Source organism: Muntiacus reevesi, chromosome 14, assembly GCF_963930625.1.
Source record: "Muntiacus reevesi chromosome 14, mMunRee1.1, whole genome shotgun sequence".
Classification (NCBI taxonomy): domain Eukaryota; kingdom Metazoa; phylum Chordata; class Mammalia; order Artiodactyla; family Cervidae; genus Muntiacus; species Muntiacus reevesi.
In genome coordinates this window covers 67,234,482-67,258,006 of record NC_089262.1, presented here as the reverse complement: position 1 = coordinate 67,258,006, position 23,525 = coordinate 67,234,482, and the positions used below count along the sequence as shown (strand labels likewise).

Here is a 23,525-nt window from a genome sequence, read left to right as displayed (position 1 = left end):
TGAAATTAGTCTGGGGAAAGTGAATCTGAGTAGTAGAAAAATTGAAGGGTGAATGGTGCAGAGAACAATATTATCGAGGACAAGAGGTTATTTTATTTATTTATTTATTTATTTTTATTATTATTATTTTTTATTATTTTTTTTCAGTGGGTTTTGTCATACATTGATATGAATCAGCCATAGAGTTACACGTATTCCCCATCCCGATCCCCCCTCCCACCTCCCTCTCCACCCGATTCCTCTGGGTCTTCCCAGCCCACCAGGCCCGAGCACTTGACTCATGCATCCCACCTGGGCTGGTGATCTGTTTCACTATAGATAATATACATGCTGTTCTTTCGAAACATCCCACCCTCACCTTCTCCCACAGAGTTCAAAAGTCTGTTCTGTACTTCTGTGTCTCTTTTTCTTTTTTGCATATAGGGTTATCGTTACCATCTTTCTAAATTCCATATATATGTGTTAGTATGCTGTAATGTTCTTTATCTTTCAGGCTTACTTCACTCTGTATAATGGGCTCCAGTTTCATCCATCTCATTAGAACTGATTCAAATGAATTCTTTTTAACGGCTGAGTAATATTCCATGGTGTATATGTACCACAGCTTCCTTATCCCTTCATCTGCTGATGGGCATCTAGGTTGCTTCCATGTCCTGGCTATTATAAACCGTGCTGCGATGAATATTGGGGTGCACGTGTGTCTTTCAGATCTGGATTCCTCAGTGTGTATGCCCAGAACTGGTATTGCTGGGTCATATGGCTGTTCTATTTCCAGCTTTTAAAGAAATCTCCACACTGTTTTCCATAGTGGCTGTACTAGTTTGCATTCCCACCAACAGTGTAAGAGGGTTCCCTTTTCTCCACACCCTCTCCAGCATTTATTGCTTGTAGACTTTTGGATAGCAGCCATCCTGACTGGTGTGTAATGGTACCTCATTGTGGTTTTGATTTGCATTTCTCTGATAATGAGTGATGCTGAGCATCTTTTCATGTGTTTGTTAGCCATCTGTATGTCTTCTTTGGAGAAATGTCTGTTTAGTTCTTTGGCCCATTTTTTGATTGGGTCGTTTATTTTTCTGGAATTGAGCTTCAGGAGTTGCTTGTATATTTTTGAGATTAATCCTTTATCTGTTTCTTCATTTGCTATTATTTTCTCCCAATCTGAGGGCTGTCTTTTCACCTTACTTATAGTTTCCTTTGTTGTGCAAAAGCTTTTAATTTTCATTAGGTCCCATTTGTTTATTTTTGCTTTTATTTCCAATATGACAAGAGGTTATTTTAATGATGAGATTAAGGCCTGAGGGAAAAGTGAGAAATACTACAAAGAAAGAGCGTTCAGGGCACAGTGAGGGGTCAGCGTCTCGAAGAGAAGTAGTGGAAAGAATCCAGGCAAATGTTAAGGTTTTGAGTTTCAGAGCCTGAAGAATGTGCTGTTGTGCAGCCCCCTGGGTGCAGAGTCAGGAGGCCACCTTGAAATGTGATGGGGGGCTTCCTTGGTGGTTTAGTGGTTAAGAATCTGCCTTGCAACGCAAGGCACACAGTTTAGATTCCCTGGTCTGGGAAGATCCCAAATGTTGTGGGGCAACAAACAAGGCCGGTGCGCCACAACCTCTGAGCCCGTGAGCTGCAACAGCAGAAGCCACTGCAATGAGGAGTAGCCTTGACTCGCCTCATCTAGAGAAAGTCCTCATGCAGCAAGGACATACCACAGCCAAGAAAAATAAATAAAATAAAATCAATAAATCTTTTAGAAAAAGAAAAAGAAATGTGTTGGGGCAGGAAAGAGGTAAGAGGTGGATAGTAAGTGTGGTCTGGGATGTAAGAGGCTCAATGTATTGCAAAAAATGTCCTGGCATGGCACAATAAGGAAGATGCTTGGTCTTTGTCCTCAGTCCTGGAACAGGACATCTAAAATTCTTAGAACTTCTTGAGTGACAGGGTAACAGGAGCAACTTTGTTTGAATGAGATGACTCCAGCAGGACCCTCCATAGCTGCAGGATGGGGCTGACCACCAGAACGGCCAAGACTTGATTAGACGCTTGGAATTTTCAGCACCACCCCTAGTCTCTAAAAGTGAGAGAGGGGCTGGAGAGTGACTTAACCACCAAGAGCCAGCGATTTAAGCAATCATGCCTGTCTGCTGGAAATCTGTAGCAACCCAACACTTCGGGAATCAGAAGGCCTCTAGGTTGGTGAACACACCAGGAACAGGAAGGGTGGAGCTGGAGAGGCCTTGGGCTCTCCCTGCCCCTTCCCTCCTTCCTTGCCATCTTTCCCATTTTGGCTGTTCCTGAAGTGTATCCTTGCTAATGAACTGGTATAGTAAGGAATGTGTCTTCCTGAGTTCTGTTCTAATAAATTGTCTAACCTGAGGGGGTTATGGGAACCCCCAATTTATAGCTAGTCAGTAAGAGGTATGTGGGCCCCAAAACTTGTGACAGGCATCTGAAGTAGGACTGTCATGTAGGACTGAGCCCTTAACCTGTGGAGTCTGTACTAACTCCAAGTAGTTAATGTCAAAATTGACATTGAATTTTGGACCAGTTGGTGTCCAGAGAGTTGGAGATGTGGTTTTGGAAAAGATACCATGTATTTGGATGTTAGGAGGAGAAAAAAAACCCAAAAAACAAAGTTGCATTTGGTGTTTAAAATGTTGTGAGTAAAGATAACTCACCAGGAAAGAGTTGGCTGTATGCAGGTAACATTAAGGAGAAATCTAGAAGTAAACTGAGGCTTCTCTTTCAGGTTTCTGCTCTATATGTTCGAAACATGTTCTATATATCTGGATGTTGCTGACTCTAATGTTGTCACGGATTATTCTGTTTCCCCTTTTAGACTGTGGGCTCCTGACAGTATACAGAAGACTAACGGGTTCTTCTTTGCGTCCGTAACTCAGGCAGAGTGTCTGGCACCTAATGAGAGATCAGGAATTATGAATTGAATTGAACAGAACTGAATGGAACTGGGTGAACCTGGCCTCGATACAAGTCCAGCATTTAGCATGGCTGCCTCCTTTCAGGGACTGGCCTGAAGATGGGGCTAAAAATATCAGCATTGCTGCCAACTAATTCAGGTCCTTTTGTTTAAACAGCAGGGACTTAATTTTCCTGTTGCCACAAGTGTAGGTTTGGCTGGCAATCTGATCATTTCCTGGCAGTTAAGGATAATGGTATTTAACAAGAAATGTCAATAACCTCAGATATGCACACGATACCACCCTTATGGCAAAAAGCAAAGAGGAACTAAAGAGCCTCTTGATGAAGGTGAAAGAGGAGAGTGAAAAAGCTGGCTTAAAACTCAGCATTCAAAAAATGAAGATTATGGCATCCAGTCCCATCACTTCATGGCACATAGATGGAAGAACAATGGAAACAGTGAGAGACTTTAATTTTCTGGTCTGCAAAATCACTGCACATGGTGACTGCAGCCATAAAATTAAAAGACGCTTGCTCCTTGGAAGAAAAATTATGACCAACCTAGACAGCATATTAAAAAGCAGAGATATTACTTTGTTGACAAAGGTCCATATAGTCAAAGCTATGGTTTTTCCAGTAGACATGTATGAATGTGAATGTTGGACCACAAAGAAAGCTGAGTGCCAAAGAATTGATGCTTTTGAACTGTGGTGTTGGAGAAGACTCTTGAGAGTTCCTTGGACTGCAAGGAGATTAAACCAGTCAATCCTAAAGGAAATCAGTCCTGAATATTCATTGGAAGAACTGATGCTGAAACTCCAATACTTTGGCCACCTGATGCAAAGAATGGACTCATTAGAAAAGACCCTGATGCTGGGAAAGACTGAAGCGAGGAGGAGAAGTGGGCAACAGAGGGTGAGATGGTTGGATGGCATCACTGACTCAATGCATATGAGTTTGAGTAAACTCCAGGAGTTGGTAATGGACAGGGAGGCCTTGGGTTCTGCAGTCCATGGGATCACAAAGAGTTCGACACGACTGAGCAACTGATCTGAACTGAAGGATAATGGTTACGATAGTTCCAGTCTGTCTGGAGACTTGCAGTGAGCCTCTGTAGTGACTTAGCTACAGAATGTTAAGAAAAGCTATTCTTTAGCAGCAGAGACACTGGGAAAATTACTGTCAAGAAGTGTGAGTCCCTTTTAAAAGCATGATGCCGAAGCATCTTGATGATGGAATACTTTATTTTATGTATCTACAAAGACATCAGAATGCTCATTTCATAATGTTAATGCAAGGAGCTACTTCTTTTAATCCCCTTTTGTAGATATGCATCAAGCAACAAAGGTTTATTGTATAGCATAGGGAACTATAGTCAATATCTTGTAATAACCTATGATGGAAAATAATTTAAAAAATAGTAAATGTGTATTTGTATAACTGAATCACCTTGCTGTGAACCTGAAGCATTGTAAGTCAACTACAATATAAAATATATATATATACTTAAAAATTCTCTTTTGGAGTAAGAGTAAAGATAAAAGTGGGGGCTCTGCATGAACAAAAAGATTGATAAACATTATATATTTTGAAAATATTCTACATGCTCTAACTTTCAAAAGAATCTTCAATAGTTCTATGGCCAAAAGACAAAGGATAAGCTGGGGGAAATGTTACAACTATTTCCATAGATCTAATATATAAAAAACTCCTATAAATTGATAGTAAAATGACTAACATGATAGACTTATCAGCAAAACAATTTTTAAATGGGAAAGGTATGAAAATTCAATTGCTCAAGTGGTTCTTTAATCATGTGACAAGAGAGACTCACTGAAAGTAAGAGATATAAATTAAACCAATAGACATGTGAAGGATGAGTAGGTAGCTAAATGAAAGATGGAGTAAGACAAGTGAAGAGGCTAATAAACTAGTAACCATTGGGTATTGAGTGCTTGCTAGGTTCTGTTCCAAGTGCTATGCATGCTTTACAGGCATTGTTTAATTTAATCACCATAATGACCCAATAAAATAGGAGGTATTGATATCCACCTTTTACAGACAAGATTAAATAATTTACTAGAAATCACAATGTAAGTGATAAAGTCTTGACTTCAACTCCAGAAGTTAAAACAACTCTGAATTTGGCAGACTATCAAGGAAGAGAACTCTACAGGATAATGGCTAGAAAAAGAATATTCAGATGATGATCAGTTAAACTTGGTGGATATATAAAATTGTCAGGGTCCTAAAATCTCAAACAGACCAGCTTTCTAAATCAAATGCAAATTTCTTCTGCAAATCCTTCAACAGATGGCCATCGCAGCTGCCACCTGACTATTTCCAATGACAAGAGGACTCACGACTTTTCAAAGCAGCTCATTGTGTTGCTGAAATCTCTGTTAGAAAAAGTCTTCTTTATATGATGCTAAAATATGCCTCTTCTTGTATGTGAGCAGTCAAAAGGAAGTGAATCTCCGGTTATCTGTGGGATGACCTACCAGCGTACTCAGATTCTTCCACCTTTGCTCACATGATATGTTTTCCAAGTCCATCACTTCTCCAGCTATCTCCTTGAGATTAGAAATACTCTAATTTCTCAGTTTTCTTATTGAAATGTACCCAGAAATGATTGAATCAGATTAGGACTGAGGCCAGGGATATATCTGTCTCCTTTGCTATATCTGCACAGTACTTTCAACCTATTACAATGTGTCCTAGTATCACTGAGTCACAGTCTCCAGTGAAGAACCATGCATGAGCCTCTTTCTACAGCTGGTTGGTTTTTAATATCTATATTTATTTATATTATCCTGAATGCAAATATGGGGTTTCTGGAGCGGAGATCAGTTTTTATTACATCAGTTGCTCTCTTTGCCCAGGGTAAGCTGAATGGAATCAGATGCTCCCCTGTATGTTCCCGACTCTGTACTGCAGGAGAGTACAGAGTCTCTATCCCAATAAGCACCTCAGAATTTATACATGAGAGGAAGAGCTCCCTTCTTCATCTCACGAGAAAGGGAGGGAAAGCTCTTCTGCCTAATTAACACTAATTTTCTTGGGAAGATAAGGGAAAGGTCCGGTGCTCTTACCTTCTGGAATATAAATAGATGTCTCTGGGGGAAGGAAGACAAGTGAAGCCTCTCTGGTCTACAGGTCCTGACTCCAGATTTTTCCCCCATTTGAAATGTAAACACTTATCTCCAGGGAGGTAAATCTTTCTAGAGTCGTCTCACTAACTATTCTGTCATAGTCATAACTTAACTTCCAATGCTTGTTAAGCCCAGGTTCTGGTAAAACTTGCTTGGAAAGTCCTGACTGTGCAGAAACGTGAAATACTCACTTGCTGACTTGGACTCCAAATCTGTCTCTCTTTCTCTCTGTCTCTTTGTCACTCTGTCACCTCTCATCGCTTCCAGGGATTCAGCCTGAGTACCAATCAATAGGGGCTTCCCTGGAGGCTCAGAAAGTAAAGAATCTGCCTTCAGTCCAGGGGACCAGGGTTTGGCCCCTGGGTTAGGAAGATCTCCTGGAGAATGGAACGGCAACCCACTCTAGGATTCTTGCCTGGGAAATTCCATGGACAGGGGAGACTGGTGGGCTATTAGTTTGTGGGGTCACAAAGAGTCAAACATGACTGAGTGACTAACACTTTCACTTTTCACCAGTCAACATGCATTTGACTAAGGGTCAGAATGCCTGACTAAGAAGTGGTTAGGTAATAAAAGCATTTCGTGGTCTTGCTTGACAAAATGAAGTGAAGTGAAGTGAAGTCGCTCAGTCGTGTCTGACTCTTTGCTACATGGACTGTAGCCTACAAGGCTCCTCTGTCCATGGAATTCTCCAGGCAAGAATACTGGAGTGGGTTGCCATTTCCTTCTCCAGGGGATCTTCCAGACCTAGGGATTGAGCCCAGGTCTCCCACGTTGCAGACAGACGCTTTACCGTCTGAGACACCAGGGAAGCCCACTTAAAAAAACACCTACAGCATTTTGTACAGTAGCGAGGATAGTTTAACAGAGCAGCCAGTCCTGGTGTGGTTTGCAGTTCCATGGAGCCATCCAGGACCCGACGGCTGTCATGCTCCCATTCTTGCTTCCCCGGAGGTGACTTTCATCCTGGGACCTTTTGCCCCCTGGTCACAAGATGGCTGCCGCAAGTCTAAGAAACGGGTCTGCATGTATCAGCGCCCAAAACCAGAAGTGAGGGCTGGCAACAGGGATTTCATGACAAGGTTTTTTCCTCACAGGCCTCTTTCTCATCAAAGAGAAATGTCTCCCAGCAGCGACTGGTGGGGTTTCCTTTATGGCCCAGAACCGGGCTCCAGGCCCAACCTAGAGCAGTCTCTGGCAAAGAAGCGTGAGTCGGTTGTGACGTGGTCTCACACCAAGCTAGGGTTCTATGAACAGGTGTTAGAAGTGATCCATGAATTTTTGGAGAACTCTCTCCATCTCAAATCAAGAGAGCAAAGACATAAATTTGTGTCCTCTGAACAAAGGAGAGAACCCTCAGTTAAGGGTTCCCTCTCAGACATTGTGGAAACTTTTCCACACAGGGCTTCCCTGGTGGCTCAGACCAGTGAGATGCATTGACTCCTGGCAGGCGAGCTGCAGGTGACAGGCACTCAGGGAAGGGAGGAGTGTCTCCAACAAAGAGTCAGGTCTAAATACCTGAGAGCAGATGCTGGCGCCCAGAAAGGCTGATCAGATAAGAATGTCCCAGCCTCTTCCCTCCTCTCCCTCCTTGGCAGTTTGGGAAGAGGAGGAGTTGAAGTGGGCCTGGAAAAAGAGAAAGCAAGGGTCACTTCTCCTTCTTTCTCTGCCCACATTGAGCCCACGCTGGAAAGAGTGAGAACACTGACTTCTGAGCCATGTTCCGGGCTCTGCTTATGACAGGGAACGGCCAGAGGCATTTCAGTGGCTGCCCAAGGACTTATTCCACTTCACAGACAGCAAAAAAGCCATGGGTTCTGCCTCAGTTATTATCCAGGGGCAAGAAGAAGAACTGGATGTGAGGAAATAACACATATTTTGACCCCTTGGAGCAAACTATATACTTCTTATCTAAACCTCTGATATAAATAAGCATGGCGACTTCTTTTGGCTTTTTTCCCCTCAAAGCCAGGAAAAATCATGTGAAGAGGAAGTTTCTCATTCACAGAGAACCTGCCTTACCTCACTCTTCCTAACTCACCAAAATTGGGTGATAGTGAACAGAACTTTCAGGAATATCCTCTACAGAGATTTAGGGCCTCAAAGAAGCGTTACTGTTGTTGTTCAGTTGCTAAGTCCTGTCCAACTCTTCACGGCCCCATGGACTGCAGCATGCCAGGCTTTCCTGTCCTTCACTGTCTCTTGGAGTTTACTCAAACTCATGGCTTCCCTGGTAGCTCAGATGATAAAGAATCCACTTGCAATGCAGGAGACTGCAGTTCAATTCTTGGGTGGGGAAGATCCTCTGGAGAGGGATAAGGTACCCACTCCAGTATTCCTGGGCTTCCCTGGTGGCTCAGATGGAAAAGAATCCACCTGCAATGCTGGAGATCTGGGTTTGATCCCTGGGTTGGGAAAATCCCCAGGAGAGGGGAATGGCTACCCACTCCAGTATTCTGACCTGGAGAACCCCATGGGGTTCTCTATATATAGTCCATGGGGTTGCAAAGAGTCAAACACCACTGAGCAACTTTCACGTTTACGTCCATTGAGTTAATGATGCCATCCAACCATCTCACCCTCTTCGCCCCCTTCTCCTCTGTCCCCTTCTCCTTTTCCTCCTATCCTCATTCTTTCCAGTATCAAAGTCTTTTCCAATGAGTTGGTTCTTCGCATTAAGTGGCCAAAGTATTGGAGTTTCAGCTTCAGCATCAGTCTTTCCAATGAACATTCAGGGTTGATTTCCTTTAGGATTGACTGACTGAATCTCTTTGCTGTCCAAGGGACTCGCAAGAGTCTTCTTTAGCACCACAGATTGAAAGCATCAATTCTTCAGTGCTCAGATTTCTTTTGATGTATAAAAATGGTCAAGGGAAAAACTGCTCAAGGAGAGTCTTATAAATCAATGGAAGCCAAACCAGTGATATTTTAAGGAATACCCTTAAGTCTCCAGTTGATGAAATGCCCAGTCAAAATCAACCATGCTCTCTCTCTCAGCCCCTCAGCACACATGCGTTGATTTCACTGGGAGGACCAAGTCCTGGGGGGCTACTCTGTGGGTCTGATCTGATACATTAATTTTTTCTGTGCACAGAGCTCCCATAGGGAGCTGAATTATAATTGATTTTTAGACTTACTTAGCAGGACTGCGAGTTTAACTCACATCATACCTCAGAAGTTTGGAGCAAGTGTGGTCCACTGTTAACTAGTCCAGCCTTCTTCCCCCATCCCTACCTGCTGGTAAGAAGTAAAAACAAATAACTAAATCTAACCGAGTGGTTGAAATACATTTCATGAGGGATGTTAGAATGTCTCGGAAGATAAGAGCACAGTCTGTCAGACTTCTCACCCGGGGCTCTGCGATGGGAACAGGATGTGTGCATGTGGGGGTGGAAGGCCGCCTGGCCTCGTAGCTGAGGGAAGACTGCGCTCCACAGGAGCCTCTTCTAGGCCTGCCTGGCTGTTCCTGGTGTCTCTGGCACTGCAGCTGACGCCTGGGTCTGGTGTGATGTCTGGGTCTCTTTCTGTTCCTAGTTGGCCCTCTCTGACTCTCTCTGCCTCCTCAGGGCTTCTCCCAAAACAACCTGTTCCTCTGACTTCTGGCTGTGACTCCCACCTCATCCCAGCCCTTCCTACAGGCCCTCACCCACCTCACTGGCACAGGGGATCCCCACCAGATTCTCAGAGTCTCGGTCACTGGACCCAGTGAAGAGAGTATAGGCGATTCTAAAGTTAAACCTTATGACCTCCCTCTCTCTGGTCATGCTGGACCCTCTAGGGTTGATATGAAGCAGCCTAGAATGAGGCCTCTTCTCAGAGTCTCAAATGGGGAGTGGAGATAAGAACTTCCTTCCACCTTAGATGTCTTCCCCAATTTCATATCACGTGCCCAGGCTGTGTCTGGCAGCTCTGTTCCTCTGTTGCTCTTTCCATCCCACAGTCCTGGGGCTGAAGATTAATGGCTTTCCTCTCTGTTCTTCTGTAACACACCTCACTTCCACTCCAGGAGAGAAATGACTGAGCCATGTCATCTAGGCTTAGTATCGAATGAATGGAGGATGAAAGCAGATAAAATAATTTAGAAAATCCCCTCCCAATATAATAGCCTGGCTTTTAAACTATTATTTAGCTGCACAATCTTATTTTGAAGGTTGTGCACGCACGCTAAGTCGCTTCAGTTGTGTCTGACTCTTTGCGACCCTGTGCTCTTCCGTCCGTGGGATTCTCCAGGCAAGAATATTGGAGTGGGTTGCCATTTCCTTCTTCAGGGGATCTTCCCGATGCAGGGATCGAACAGGCGTCTCTTACGTCTCCTGCACTGGCTGGTGGGTTCTTCATCACCAGTGCCACCTGGGACTCCCCTTAAGGTCAGAAACTGAGTGTTAATTATGTCTTTCTCTTTGCATTCCATGTAAATTGCCTAGAGCAGTGCCTGGTGCCCGGTAAGCAATCAATATTCTCATTCTGTAATAGATCTTTTATTATCCTGAGACTGGTTGATGTCTTTGGCCAACACATAGAAGAATATGTGCTAGGAAAAGCAAAAGAGAAAAATTATGCTGATAATGTCTAAGATATTAACCTTATTAACATTTCATTTTACCATTTTTCAAAGTTATCAACTAGTATTTGCTTGTAGAGGAATTCAAAATGTATAGGAGATTACAAATAGAAAAGTCCCAATAAAAATTTTAAAATTTCATTTCTTCTGTTCTGCTATTTTACACTTTTCTCTAAAAACAATGACTGTAAGCGTTTTGGCTGGATATTTTTACTTGCCCATCTCTACCATTACACAATAAGTTTTTGATCTTGTCTTTGTAGCCCCACAGGTGATTAGCATTTGATGAATGAAGAAATGAATGAATAATGAATTACCAAATGATGTAAGTAAATGAAATATCTTTAAAATATATTGTTATGTAAACTTGTTAAGAGGCTACCTTAGTTACATTTCGGACTTTCTTCATAGGATTACATGTGATTCAAATATAATAGTGATTTAATTATGATGCTTTGTCTACAGTTTTCTTTCAAATGCTTCCCATGATGCTTCAGGAACCTTCTACTGAGTAACAGAATGAGAAGTTTGGATGATGACAAGGCAATTCATCAAGGCTTTTGTGTTTTTACATGACTATCTGATCTCGTAGCAGTAATGCCGAGAATTTTCATGGCTTACTTTACTTTCGATATGTTATAAAGCATAGTCAATACATACTCTGCTATCTAATGTGCTCAAGTGAAATGAACTGCGCTGATTGATCATTTGGATTTGTCAATGTTTTAAAAATTAGTAACATAATTCTAAATTAAAAAAGACATAACGTTGGCAGTCTGATTAAAATGAAGGACGAGACAAACCAACCTAGTGAATAGATTACTGGTGTTATGAGTAAGAAACAGGACCCAGTTCATATCTAGTTTTCAGGTTCAGTGAATGAGGTTCTTTCCCAGGTCATTTAGCAGAATTTGTTGAAGATGTCTAAGATATTAACCTTATTAACATTTCTCAGAAGGCTGGTTGAGGCTTGAAGCCTTCTTCTCTGCTTTGCCTCACAGGATTTGGAAAGGCTAATGAAACAACATTAGCAAGTTTCTAAGGACTTTGTGGGTAATGGCTTCGCAGACAAAGGCCTGGAGAGACTTCCTCTGTCCTGGGAAAACGCAGGTGCGCCTGCCTGGTGGGTGACTGGGTCAGGGTGAGGAATGGACCCCAGTAAGCTGTTGTCATCTTTCGGCCCAAGGATGTTGCTCCATTTCATCCACTCACCCTGGAGAGCAGAGTCTGATTGCTCAACCGTTGCTCAGAAATGCGTCGTTGATCCATTTCTTCTTAAAATTGAATGCTTATTAGCACCGTGCTAAACATTTTACAAACACCATCTGATTTAATCCTTACAATGAACCTATGAGAGAAGCACTACTCTTTCCCTTTTACAAATTAGGATCCTGAGGCCCAGAACTAACTTACCTGCACAAGATCAGACAGCCCGAGAGAGGCAGGGTGTGAGGCCTGTGCTAACTTCAGAGTCTGAACTCTCAGCTCAGGTTACACTGTTAACTGATCTTCACGGGTGCTGCCCAATGGGTGGGTGGCAGCAACTCAATGATGCATGTCTCAATTCCTTGACTTTATCAGACTACAGATACATCTAACTCCTCTGAGCTATTACAACACTGTCTGTATCATTCATTTGGCAAATACCATTTATTGTCTTATACAGTTTATTTGATTCTGTGTATAAACATATTTTAGTTTGCATTAATTGGGGATCTTCGGTTGCAAGCTACAGAAACTAACTTCAACTAACTTAAGGGCTCCCTACTACTCCCCGACTGCAATATGGGAAGAATATCGGGTGATTCACAAAATCAGAAGAAAAAAGAACCACTTCATCTTGGGAAGATCACAAACAAGGGCAACTTTGGAGATCTTTATAGAAGACATTTATGGGTGTTCTCTTTTGGTGTGAAACGGGGAGGATTTAACTCTAAGTACCTTCATTCAAGCAGTGTCGCCTGCCCAAGATTCACACTCCCGGCAGAGATGGAGAGTCTGATTGGCCCAGTTAGACCAATCATCTGCCTAATCTTTGCAGAGCATGGGGACTGTGATGGATAATCTTTCAGGATCCAAATGATCCTACTGTGATATGGGAAGAGACACAATCCATGTCTAGATTATTGTGATTAATTTTATATCCCCTGATGCAATACTATAATTTTTCAGGCAGAAAAGACAATCTATGGTACAAAGACAAGGCTAAGAGGCAGGAAATTATTAAGACAAAGGACCCAGAGAAGAAGCAGAGAAATCACAATTCTTAGAATGATGATGCCCTAGGAAGAGGCACATAATTTCAGCCTCCATCAGTAAAAGTTAAAGTATTCATCTATTATACTCTTAGCTGTTCCTCTGCTCTCTTCTACTTTCAGAACTGTTCCCTGTGATAAATTTTATGGTTCGAGCAATCTTACAGGAGATTATTCCTCCTGAATAAACAAATATGGAAATGAATTTTTATGAACACAAGTTAGATGTAGTTCATTTCATTTATAGCTGTAGCTAAATAAACTTGGCTTTAAAAAAGCTAAGTAAAATTATAATGAGTGAATTTTAATACAAACCACTTCAAGATTTTTTTTTTTTCAAATTTAAATTTAGGTTGGGCCTACAAACTGCCTTAGGAAAGCAGGTGGTGTTTTGGATTAAATTTTGTATTATTCCACTACGTAGAAATCCTTTTAGAAAGTTCTCTTTCCCTAAGTGCTACAGTATTGACTGGTCAACCTGACCTCAAAGTAGTTGCAGAGGATCAATGTTGGCTTAGCTACAGCTTGGCAAAGACTGGGAGGTAAGATAAGAGCTGTTGGTCCAGAAAAACAACCCACGATAAAGCGTTCTTTTAAACTATAGCAAATGCATATATTCTAACAAAACAATACAAAATTTCTTCCAAACAACTCTCAGATCTCTCTGCACGTATTTTAAAATCATCTGCAAAACCATAAGGATCATGGTTGTGTGATGAAAATTCAATAGAAACCTCTAAAGATTAATAGTAACATATGGATAATCATTAAAGAAATTACATTCAATACCCTAAATTTTCAAACAATTGCACCTACTCTGCTTATATACATATTTTTTTGACATGCTTGCATGTTTTAATACACATATATCATTGCATGCTTTACCTTTTTCTTTGATGGCTCTGGTAATCCTACTTCATGATCACAGCAGCCATGGCTCTCATCTCCTATCACAACATACCAAGAAGGAAGAAGATATAGAGGCTAAAGACCCTGTATGTCTTATGAACTTTCTTTTTTTTTCAGTTTGGACAATCTCTCTCGAGATCTCTTAGCAGACTTCCTCCTAGATCTCACTGACTAGAGCTGGGTTTACACAAATATGTATTCCTCAATCAAACATAGGCAAAGGAGAGCTGGATTGTCATGGCCTGCTGAGACCAGGCCAAGCATGCTGCCCATTATGGTTTGGGAGGCTTCAGAACCTGGGCCCCATCTTCAGAGATTCATATTTATTTGGCTAGAGTAGGGTGCAGATATCAGGAGTTTTAAACATTTCCACAACTCTAATATGCAGCAGGTCGGGATCCAAGAGTCTATGCCAGCTTTGGTGTTTCACTTTTGTCTGGCCTGTTCCTACTCTGTAAAAAGCAGAGCTCTGTTAGCAGGAGGAGCAGGCAGACCCCACAGCTCACAGTGTCTACCAGAGGAGCTGACAGTAGATCAGGTACACGGCCTCCCTAAGAGAGCATATCTGAAATCTACAGAAGACATTGTTCATTTAGGCCCTTCATGAATTTAATTCGTCAATCTTTATAGAATGTATACCACTGTGGAGACCCTGTATATGTATAAGGTAAAAACTGGGAGTAGAGTATACTTTATCTTGTAAGTCCAATTTCCTTGTAACAACCTTCACTCAGCACCTAGAATGAGATCCACATCTAGTTACATTAGGTGCTAGGTTCAAGCAGAGAACAGAGATTCTGCCCTAATGCAACTTACTTTCAAGAATACAGTTGTGCTCTAAACATTGAAGAGAATTGTAAAGAAATTCATGCAATGGTTTCCTCCTTCCATGAGTTAACAATTCAAGGCTGCCTGTTCACTTTCTACTGTTTAAACTCAATATTTAAGTACATACATGTTCTAGACAGATACTGTTACACAAAATAATCCTAGTCACAAAGACTGCAGGCTTAGATATAGGGGAGATATACTAAAGACGTAGTATATTATAGTTAAGTGCCATGAAGGAAAAGAATAGGCTCTTATGAGAGAGTTACAGGGCAACATAATTGAAATGAAAGGAGATCCAGAAAGGCTAACTGTTTAAAGTGAGATGGAGACAAATTTAAATTCAGATTAAGGCACATTCCTTCCATTTCTTAATTTCTTTTTTACTACCTTCTCTTCTAGCTGACTACCTGGAACTTCTTGAAAGACTCACCATCTTGCCAGTGAAATTGATCGAGATGTTATCTCAGAGAAGCTGCTTTCTCAAGATTTTTTGGGCAAGACATGTGCTCATAGACTCATGTTTGTCTTGCTTGCTATATTCTCCATTGTTTCTTATCACCTGATTTCCCTTTTTTTCATATATTCCTCTCCCCCTTTTCATCCGCCCCACTGTCTTTTTTCTTCCTCTTTTCAGAATATGAATTGCTCCTAAATGCACTTAGTACTCGGAGAAGGCAATGGCACCCCACTCCAGTACTCTTGCCTGGAAAATCCCATGGACAGAGGAGCCTGGTAGGCTGCAGTCCATGGGGTCGCTGAGTCGGACACGACTGAGCAATTTCACTTTCACTTTTCACTTTCACGCACTGGAGAAGGAAATGGCAACCCACTCCAGTATTCTTGCCTGGAAAATCCCTTGGACAGAGAAGCCTGGTAGGCTACAGCCCATGGGGTTGCAAAGAGATGGACACCAACTCAGCACCTATGCATACCAGCATACCATATCATGGTGCTGCCAAATATTAAAAGCTGAGAACTCTTAAAGCCACAAGCACACATGTGAGCTGTCTTCCAAAAGACAAAACAACAACAACAAAAACCCCAAATTATGTTAATTTGTTCAGAGGTATGAATGATGTAGCCTACACCATTGTAATTGACTATGCCAAAGCCTTTGACTGTGTGGATAACAATAAACTGTGGAAAATTCTGAAAGAGATGGGAATACCAGACCACCTGACCTGCCTCTTGAGAAATCTGTATGCAGATCAGGAAGCAACAGTTAGAACTACACATGGAACAACAGACTGGTTCCAAATAGGGAAAGGACTATGTCAAGGCTGTATTTTGTCACTGTGCTTATTAACTTATATGCAGAGTACATCATGAGAATTGCTGGGGTGGATGAAGCACAAGCTGGAATCAAGATTGCTGGGAGAAATATCAATAACCTCAGATATGCAGATGACACCACCCTTATGGCAGAAAGCAGGGAGGAACTAAAAGGCCTCTTGATATAGAAACGAATGAAAATGAAAACGCAACAACCCAAAACTTATGGGACACTGTAAAAGCAGTGCTAAGGGGAAGGTTCATAGCATTACAAGCTTACCTCAAGAAACAAGAAAAAAGTCAAATAACTAACCTAACTCTACACCTAAAGCAACTAGAGAAGGAAGAAATGAAGAACCCCAGGGTTAGTAGAAGGAAAGAAATCTTAAAACTTAGGGCAGAAATAAATGCAAAAGAAACAAAAGAGACCATAGAAAAAATCAACAAAGCTAAAAGCTGGTTTTTTGAAAAGGTAAACAAAATTGACAAACCGTTAGCCAGACTCATCAAGAAACAAAGGGAGAAGAACCAAATCAACAAAATTAGAAATGAAAATGGAGAGATAAAAAAAAAAAAAGAAAATGGAGAGATCACAACAGACAACACTGAAATACAAAGGGTCATAAGAGACTAGTACCAGCAGCTCTATGCCAATAAAATGGACAACTTGGAAGAAATGGACAAATTCTTAGAAAAGTATAATTTTCCAAAACTGAACCAGGAAGAAATAGAAGATCTTAACAGACCCATCACAAGCACGGAAATCGAAACTGTAATCAGAAATCTTCCAGCAAACAAAAGCCCAGGACCAGATGGCTTCACAGCTGAATTCTACCAAAGATTTAGAGAAGAGCTAACACCTATCTTACTCAAACTCTTCCAGAAAATTGCAGAAGGCAAACTTCCAAACTCATTCTATGAGGCCACCATCACCCTAATTCCAAAACCAGACAAAGATGCCACAAAAAAAGAAAACTACAGGCCAATATCACTGATGAACATAGATGCAAAAATCCTTAACAAAATTTTAGCAAGCAGAATCCAACAACATATTTAAAAAATCATACACCATGACCAAGTGGGTTTTATCCCAGGAATGCAAGGATTCTTTAATATCCACAAATCAATCAATGTAATACACCACATTAACAAATTGAAAGATAAAAACCATATGATTATCTCAATAGATGCAGAGAAAGCCTTTGACAAAATTCAACACTCATTTATGATTAAAACTCTCAAGAAAGCAGGAATAGAAGGAACATACCTCAACATAATAAAAGCTATATATGACAAACCCATAGCAAGCATCACCCTCAATGGTGAAAAATTGAAAGCATTTCCCCTAAAATCAGGAACAAGACAAGGGTGCCCACTCTCACCACTACTATTCAACATAGTGTTGGAAGTTTTGGTCACAGCAATCAGAGCAGAAAAGGAAGTAAAAGGAATCCAGATAGGAAAAGAAGAAGTGAAACTCTCACTGTTTGCAGATGACATGATCCTCTACACAGAAAACCCTGAAGACTCTTCCAGAAAAGTACTAGAGCTAATCAATGAATATAGTAAAGTTGCAGGATATACAATTAACAACAGAAATCTCTTGCATTCCTATATACTAACAATGAAAAAATAGAAAGAGAAATTAAGGAAACAATACCATTCACCATTGCAACAAAAAGAATAAAATACTTAGGAGTATATCTACCTAAAGAAACAAAAGAGATGGACAGGGAGGCCTGGTGTGCTGCAGTCCATGGGGTCGCAGAGTCAGACATGACTGAGCGACTGAATTGAACTGACACCACTGTAAAACTTTGCAATTTCAGCTGTGGGTTATAGGCCTGTAGCATTGATATTACCTGGGATCTTGCTAGAAATGCAGAGTTTTAGATCATACAAAACCTGCATTTCAACAAGATTCCTGGTTGTTTCATATGTACATTAAAATTGGGGACTTGCAGATGCAGAGGATCCTAGAACATAGAGTTATGAGAATTAATAATCTTACTTCTTAGACACCATTGTATATTTAACCTTCCTGGCATAGCCATTTTTGCTTTCTCAGCACTTTTTCATTTCTTTATATTCTCTAAGTTATCATATGTTGCTCTTTTCTCATTCTATCTGTAGCACAAAATATTACATATCTCTAAGATCTAGAAAATTGTAGCTGATCAGAGTCATCCACTGCTTTTCTTTCTTCATTCAAAATATCTTATTTAATTTTGAAAAGCTGTATTAAACTTAGTTTCTAATTCCTTAGAATAAACAGATACTAACACAAATATAAACTGAGACATATTAATTAACCAATGTTTATCTTTAATAGGAATCATGTACATCTTACTTTCTCAAAATTTCTATCCAGTTATTTAGATAATTTTGTTATGTGACGTGCTTACTTTTTTAGATTCTTTTCTAAGAAGTATTTTGCTATCTGCCTTTTCTTTAAATAAGAGCCATACCACCTCAGGTAAAATAAACTTGGTCTGTTAACAGAAACATTAGACAGTGTTTGGTCTTTAGATGTTTAAATATATTTATATCTGTAACATTCTGGAGAGGGAGGTCACTGTTGTGTGGAATATCAGCTCTGAACATACTTGGCTTGAACCTCGAGCAATCCAACCAACCTTGGATCTTCTTTGTCTCCAGATCATCTACAAATGTGAAGGTTTTTTCCTATGTCAATAAAGAATATACACACACATATGAGTTTGATTTTGTTTTTAAATTAAACGTTGAGCTAATATAAAATAAGATTTATAAGGTATGTGTAAGGTATCAAGTATCATAGTACAATGAAATCCATGTAGCCACTGCCCAGTTTAAGTAACATAACATACCTTTAAAATCCTGCCCCTGCTAGATACCATAATCTTCCTTCCTGCTCTCTAATCACTCTAGAATTTTATGATCATTTCCTTGCTTTTTCTCAGTTATACAACACTTGTAACTCTAAATACTGTTTATTTTGAACTTTTATATTAATAGAATCATATGATATATATTCTGTGACTTTTTTTTTTTTAAACCTGACATTATTTTCCTGGTATTCATCTGCAGTATTTTTTGTAGATAAAATTCACTAATTCTCACTACTCTGTTGGCAAATACTGAATACACCTTAATTTATCCATCTACTACTAATGGAAAGTTGGATTATTTGCAATTTTTTGCTATTAAAACTGTAGAGGGACTTTCCTAGCAGCCTAGTGGCTAAGAATCCGCCTTCCAATGCAGGGAATGAGGGCTGATCCCTAGCCCAGGAACTGGGATCCCATAGGCCATGGGACCTGAGCCTGAGCGCCCCAACTAGAGAGAAGCCCACAGGCTGCAGTGAGGATCCTGACGTAACCAAAAGTAAAATAAATGCCAAAAAAGTGAAGCCGCTGCACTGACAGGGTCTTTGTGTTTATGCATTAAGGACACGAGTCTCTTTATGGCAGTGATTCAGTCCTCACTGAGTACCACTGACTGACTATGTTTTATGATAAATGACATGTAATAACTCTTCTATATTGATTTTATAAGGACTTGCTTTCATACAAATGACAGCACATGATAAATTTAAGAATAATATTACCACATTTCAACTTTTTGGAAAATGTATTTCATACTGTTACAAAGAATCACATGATCCTCAAAATTCAAGTTTACAACTGATCTTCACAAGAGCCTTATCCATATACACAATAGTTATTCAGAAGGAAAAATTCGATACAGTATTTTAGTAATTACATGATTTGTAACCAATACTGAATTACTGAAAGCTGGAGAAGTCTCAACGAATTACATATAGGATAACCATTCTCAAATACAAGAAGCGAGACAATAAAGGAAAATTTCCTGTTCAGTCGTAGAAAAATGATAAAGGCATTTATGATGAGATAAATGCTTTAAGTTAGTACACAACCTACTGGGCGAATAAAATTACCACACTGGTTGGTAGTTTTGCTCTTGAATATATGTGGTATGGCATCATCCATTTTGGAGAAGAAAACGGCAACCTACTCCAGTGTTCTTGCCTTGAGATCCCAGGGACGGGGGAGCCTGGTGGGCCGCCGTCTATGGGGTCGCACAGGGTCGGACAGGACTGAAGTGACTTAGCAGCAGGATAGCATAATAGTTAATCACTGTGGATGGTGACTGCAGCCATGAAATTAAAAGATGCTTGCTCCTTGGAAGAAAAGCTATGACAAACCTAGACAACATATTAAACAGCAAAAACTTCACTTTGCTGACAAAGGTCTGTAGAGTCAAAACTATGGTTTTTCCAGTAGTCATGTACAGATGTGAGACTTGGACCATAAAGAGGGCTGAGTGCCAAAAAACTGATGCTTTCGAACTGTGCTGGAGAAGATTCTTGAGTCCCTTGGACTGCAAGGAGATCCAACCAGTCAGTGCTAAAGGAAATCAACCCTGAATATTCATTGGAAGGATTGATGCTGAAGTTAAAGCTCCAATATTTTGGACACCTGATGTGAAGAGCCGACTCACTGGAAAAGACCCTGATGCTGGGAAAGATTGAAGGTGGGAAGAGAAGAAGGTGGCAGAGGATGAGATGGTTAGGTAACATCATCGACTCAATGGACATGAATGTGAGCAAACTCTGGGCAGTCCATGGGGTCGCAAAGAGTCGGACACGACTGAGCGACGGAGCTGAACTGGGAGAGAGTGAAGGACAGGGAAGCCTGGCGTGCTGCAGTCCACAGGGTCACAGAGTCACGTCTGAACGACTGAACAACAACAGTTAAGAATGTACATCCTGAAGGAAGATTCGTAACTCCTCGAGTGACCTTGAGTATGTTACACCACTCTTCTGTGCCTCAAGGCCCTCCTTATCTGTAAACTGGGTCGTGATAATAATACCTTCCCCACAGGTTCAAATGAGATTAAATGAGTGAATGTATGTAAAGTGCTCAGAACAGTGTTTGACACAGTAATGTTTATTACATTTCAGCTGTTATTGTATCTGTTCCAATAGCCAACACAGATGTGGCTATGCACTACTATGTATGAAATAAGACTAAGGATTAAATGAAACTTCACAGCAGATGAAAGTTTAATTTATCTAAAATTAAGGATGCAAAACACTTCTTGATGACATGGAGAACACCAAGATGAGTCAGACTAATCATGAGCAGTCAAAGGGATCTATAGTCTAGAAGTGGAAACTAAATTGCTGACAGATATAAGCAGAAATCAATACGACACTGTAAATCAACTGTACTTCAGTCAAGAAAAAGTAAACAAATGAACAGTCCCATCAGAAAATAAACCTTAGACAACTATCAAGGCAGAACCTGACACACACACACTGACACGGCAGCGCTGTCAATAGGCTACACTTACTCGACTTGTTTCACATCAGCACAGTGCAAAGGGCTTTATGCACGTATTATTCTATTTAAGTCTCATGACAACCTGGTGAGGGTGGGTACTATGAACGAACACCATTTCTATCTGCCAGTTCAAAGAGTGCCTTCTTCTAGGATTTTTCCTTGTAAATCCTAAATGTCACAAATCTTAAATTCCTAATAGTCAGCTTAAGACTATTTTACTAAACAGCTTTACTTACACTTTTTGCTTCTCATCTTTTAGCTCACAGTATTTCTTCCACTGGGAATGCCACTTCTATTTTATCTGTTAAGTTAGTATCTGACTGCCATAGACTAACATAAATGCTTTCCTTCATGAAGCCTTCCATGATGCTAAAATCAAGAGTGATTCTTACTCATCTCTAACTGAGGTTTAAACCTGACTCTATCATACATTAGCTATGGGATCGTGGTCACATTACTCTACCTCTCCAAGCTCTGATTTTCACATGTATAAAATGGCAATGGCAATAATATTAGTGCCCACCTAGAGAGTACAGGTATTATTTCTGCTTTTCAAATAAGGAAACTGAGGCTCAGAGAGGTGAACTAACTTGCTCCAAACCAGGCAGTTTTACCTGGAGGCAGATTATGAACCCATATCCAGGCTCCCATGCTCACAATCACTCCACATTCCATTCCCTTACTACCTTCCAAACTAAAACAAAACACAGAAAGTCATGAAAAACCCATCCCCAAACAAAAGCAAAACAACTTAATGTCTCAAAATGATACAACAGAAAGATAAAATACACAGAGAGAGCCATATAAACTTGTATAAATATTCCTTTTTTCCTCACAATTTACTAATCTTGTCTGCATTTTATATGGCGCTTTCCTCCTGCACTAAAATTAGAAAATGTATAGCATTTCTAGAGGAATATTTAGGGGAAAATAGATATATATAAGGATGTGCAATCTAGGTAGGTTAAGAGAACTAAAGCATACCTGGAGTAAGTTCTCCTCTTCACATAAATGTTTATCAACCTTCTCGTAGAGGTTATCGAGGCCTTTTTTCACTTCTTTTCCAGGATACTCTTTAATAACTTTTCGGAGTTCTTGCTTGTTAAACGCAAGTTGATAGCTCACTTCCTCCTCTCTTATACCCTGTGCCACCCGAGCTTCCACACCTTCAAAGAAGTGCTTCAAGGAAATGAAAAGAAACAACGGCTAAGAACGGCTCTCACTACCACTTAAATTAAAAAAAAAAAAAATCTGACTATAAAATAGTATATATCCACTGTGTAAAAATCAGACAGTGTGTAAAAATATAAAGGATAAAATAATAATCAGCTATTATCACACTACTCAGAGATAAGCACTGTCAAAAGACTAGAATTCCCTCTAGTCGTTTGATGTGTGAGTATGAAAATGAGATTAATTTTGTATGCTATATTTTTCATTTAATATTTTAAGTTTTTCCCAAAGTATAAATTTTAATGGCTGCATCATGTTCCGTCCAATGACTATACTATGTTTATTCATTCCTTCAGTATTAAGTATTTAATATTTTTTACTTTTTCTCTTGAAGTTGGCAAAATCTACTCATCAAAAACAAAATCTATTATAAATACAGCTATAAATAACTTTCATACATAGGTATTTACCCACATTTTTGATGACTGTCCAGCATAAATTTCTAGGACTATAATTCCTCAGTTGAGGAGTGTAATTGTTAAGCATTCTGAAGACTCTTCATATACACAAATTGCTTCCCAGAAAAGTTCAGTTACTTTATATTTCTGTCAGCAGTATATGACACTATTTAATCTTATCATACTATCATCAGCATTATCATAACTAAAGAAAAATCTTTGTCATTTTGAAAAGTGAAAAAGGGGGACTTTCCTGGCAGTCCAGTGGTTAAGACTCTGCCCTTCCAATGCAGACGGCATGGATTGGATCCCCGGTGGACGGACGGGGATGGGGAACTAAGATCCCACATGCCAAGTGGTGTAGCCAAAAAAAAAAGGTAAGAAAGGTTTATTTGTCATTTTATTTCAATATTCTTCAGCTAGAAATGAAGTTTATCTGCTTTTCATATGCTCAGTAAGTACATTCAGAACCCATACCCATTTATATATTGGGATCCTAGTGCTTTCCTGATTGATTTTAAAAAGATCTTTTATATTTAGCATACTGACTGTTGTGCTGTTATAAACATTCTTCTCAGGTTGCCTTTAAAGTGTAATTGGTTTTTTAACATGTATATTGGCAAGTCTTTACTTGAGCACAACATGATTTA

General features: G+C 40.1%; 1 protein-coding gene across 1 annotated transcript in view; it reads right to left on the bottom strand.

The window, feature by feature from the left end:
- Positions 1-338: 338 nt before the first annotated feature.
- Positions 339-23,525, bottom strand: part of LOC136146598 (exocyst complex component 1-like) — a 109,311-nt gene continuing 86,124 nt past the window's right edge. The window contains 2 exon segments of the mRNA XM_065905552.1: positions 339-2,068; positions 22,229-22,423. Coding sequence (XP_065761624.1) covers positions 2,033-2,068; positions 22,229-22,423 — 231 coding nt within the window. The 3' untranslated portion in view covers positions 339-2,032.